Source organism: Sitodiplosis mosellana, unplaced genomic scaffold (genome assembly GCF_009176505.1).
Source record: "Sitodiplosis mosellana isolate CC-2019 unplaced genomic scaffold, AAFC_SMos_1.0 Smas_scaffold_3, whole genome shotgun sequence".
Lineage (NCBI taxonomy): Eukaryota > Metazoa > Arthropoda > Insecta > Diptera > Cecidomyiidae > Sitodiplosis > Sitodiplosis mosellana.
The window spans coordinates 4311027-4313334 of record NW_022595246.1 but is presented as its reverse complement, the minus strand read 5'-3'; the positions used below and the strand labels follow the sequence as shown (position 1 = coordinate 4313334).

General features: G+C 38.1%; 1 protein-coding gene across 1 annotated transcript; it reads left to right on the top strand.

Annotated features, from left to right (window-relative positions):
• The first annotated feature begins 233 nt into the window (after positions 1 to 233).
• LOC129566093 (pre-rRNA 2'-O-ribose RNA methyltransferase-like) lies at positions 234 to 1292 on the top strand. The gene is made up of 3 exons (XM_055441646.1): positions 234 to 481; positions 596 to 758; positions 853 to 1292. The coding sequence occupies exons 1-3, from the start codon at positions 381 to 383 to the stop codon at positions 1177 to 1179; spliced, it is 591 nt and encodes a 196-aa protein (XP_055297621.1). The 5' UTR covers positions 234 to 380; the 3' UTR covers positions 1180 to 1292.
• The last annotated feature ends 1016 nt before the right edge of the window (positions 1293 to 2308 follow it).

Below are 2308 nucleotides of genomic sequence, written 5' to 3'. Positions count from 1 at the left end.
GCATCATCGGCATCAACAAATTCTACCGAAAGACGTGGCCGCCCTTTGCATGTGAGTGAGAGTTGTGTGTTTGTGTACAGTATTTTAACGAAATACGTTTGAATACCAAGAAAAACTGTATCACACGTATACTGTCGCTACTTTGAAGCCGAAACGTCAAAAACTGTTTATTCGAATTTGATGTCCATTGAATCGGTTGGCTTCGCAGGTTCAGTTCTCGAATGAACCGAGTCTTCGCAAAAACGCATACGTGTATCGCTCATTCCTGTGGTTGAACTTAAGCAATCCAGAGACGCTCTTGATATCAGTTGCATTCGTTTTCTTTTGAATTTAATCGTCTCGTAATTTACGTGCAGCATCAAAAAAAAAAACATCCCGATATGGATTTGCCAGACAACGAAAATCAATTGAATGCAATGTTGGCGCAAATCCTAGAGGAGAACAATCGATTTGTCACACAAATTAAAACGTTGACCCGACTGTAAGTGTGATTAAAGGAAACGAGATTTGAAATGCGTTTTCAATTCAGAACAACTATTCATCGGTGCAAGAATTACGAAGGCTAAGTGTTTTTTTTCTCTTAAAAATTTCGTAGGCAATACCACAAATCGTACTACAAAAACGAAATTGGCAAAATTGTTAATACACTGGTCGATGGGTCTTCCGAAATCAAAAATGACCAGGAGGAATGTGCTAAACAACTGATTGCGGTCAACCGTTATATCGACACGGTGGAAAATCCGAAAGAGCCAGAACTCGTAAGTGTGAATTTGTTCATAAAAGTGTGGATTTTGAAGATTTTTCTTTCGATTGTTGAATGTTGTGTTTTTGTTATTGAATTGTTTTTCGTAGTCTGCTGAAGAACTGCTTATCGAAGGAGAGTGCCGAAAGGTCGAAGCGGAGATTGACGCGATTGGTGAACAGCTGGCGAAATTGGGTGACGTGGAAACACTTCGTGAAAAGATTCAAGCAAAGCAGCGATTGATCAATGAAATCAAAAAGAAGCAATCGGATGAATCCCAGCCGAATGCAAACGATGGCGATGATGACGACGACGACGACGATGATGATTCGAATGAAGGTACTGAACATTTCTTTGCACGCTTCTTCGACCGACCGCCAAGCACAAGTGTTACCTCAACGCGAAATGACCAATCAAGTGTATCCAGCAACAATTGAACCAATTGTTCCGATACGATTTTTTTTTTTGGACATTTTTCTTCATTGTTTTCATCTTTTCCAACTGTTTATCCATTTTTTAAATATGTCATTCCAACTTCACCGATAGAATAATGCTGTTTCAGAAATATAAAAAGCAATTTCCATTGGAAATATTCACATGATGTGAAAAAAAACTTATGATATTAAAATAAATAAAGTCATAATCATCTAAAATTAACTGCGTATGAAATGAATTCACTTGATTTTTTTCGGTTATTCAACACGATTCAAAGCAACGAATTTTTGGAGAGAAAAAAAACTGAACTCTCTATCTTTGAAGCAAAAGAGAAGCAAAGAAAAAAGCGCGCGGTAATCATGATGAGAATTAATTGAAATTGTGAGTATGGTGCTTTCCAGGTAACTTCTTCTTTACCCAGAGCCTATGGGAGTAATTTTCGTTTCAATCTTTTTTTTCGTGTATTCATTTCGCTATATATATTCCAAGCCATTCGATGCAATTAGTTTAAAACATGCGACAACGACGACGACGAAAAGAAGAAGCAAAAAACACACACACACACAACAAAAATCGACATCAACAAAAGAGCACGAGGTGCAATTTGCCTTGTGAATGTAATTCAAGTCGTACTCTTATTTGATGCCTTTTGTGATGAATCAGCGCAACTAGCATGGCTTCTTTTGATGAATACACGTATAAAATAGGCAGGTTGAATGCTATAAACCTGCAGATGCATGCGAAATAATTAAAATCCAAAATAATAATAAAGAAGCGAAAAAAAGGAAGAGAGGACCAAAGCAGCAGCAGCCGCATTCATTTAGAGACAGAGCAGCAGCAGCATTAGGACGTATGTGCTGTGCATTCGCTTGTACAGAAAACTAAAACTCTCGGGTCATGCATGCATAAGTGCTTAAATTATGCGACTTGAGACAAGGTGAATAAACTCAATGCCAACAAAAAAAAATGAGAGAGAGAGAGAGAGAGAAATAAATGGCACAAACAAACTCACAGGACCAAAGAGTTGCACACACAAAGTAGTGAGATGGAGCGAGCGAAAAAAGGCTGCCAAGTTAAAAAGAAAGCGCCTGCACATTCCACTCATCCATCCACTTAATCGCTCGTATTCAT

What these genes read in the sequence shown, in the direction of transcription:
- LOC129566093 (XM_055441646.1), top strand. Translation starts at nt 381, where the DNA reads ATGGATTTGCCAGACAACGAAAATCAATTGAATGCAATGTTGGCGCAA. An exon ending in ATTAAAACGTTGACCCGACT is followed by an intron (nt 482 to 595) that starts GTAAGTGTGATT and finishes AAAATTTCGTAG; the next exon opens with GCAATACCACAAATCGTACT. An exon ending in ATCCGAAAGAGCCAGAACTC is followed by an intron (nt 759 to 852) that starts GTAAGTGTGAAT and finishes TGTTTTTCGTAG; the next exon opens with TCTGCTGAAGAACTGCTTAT.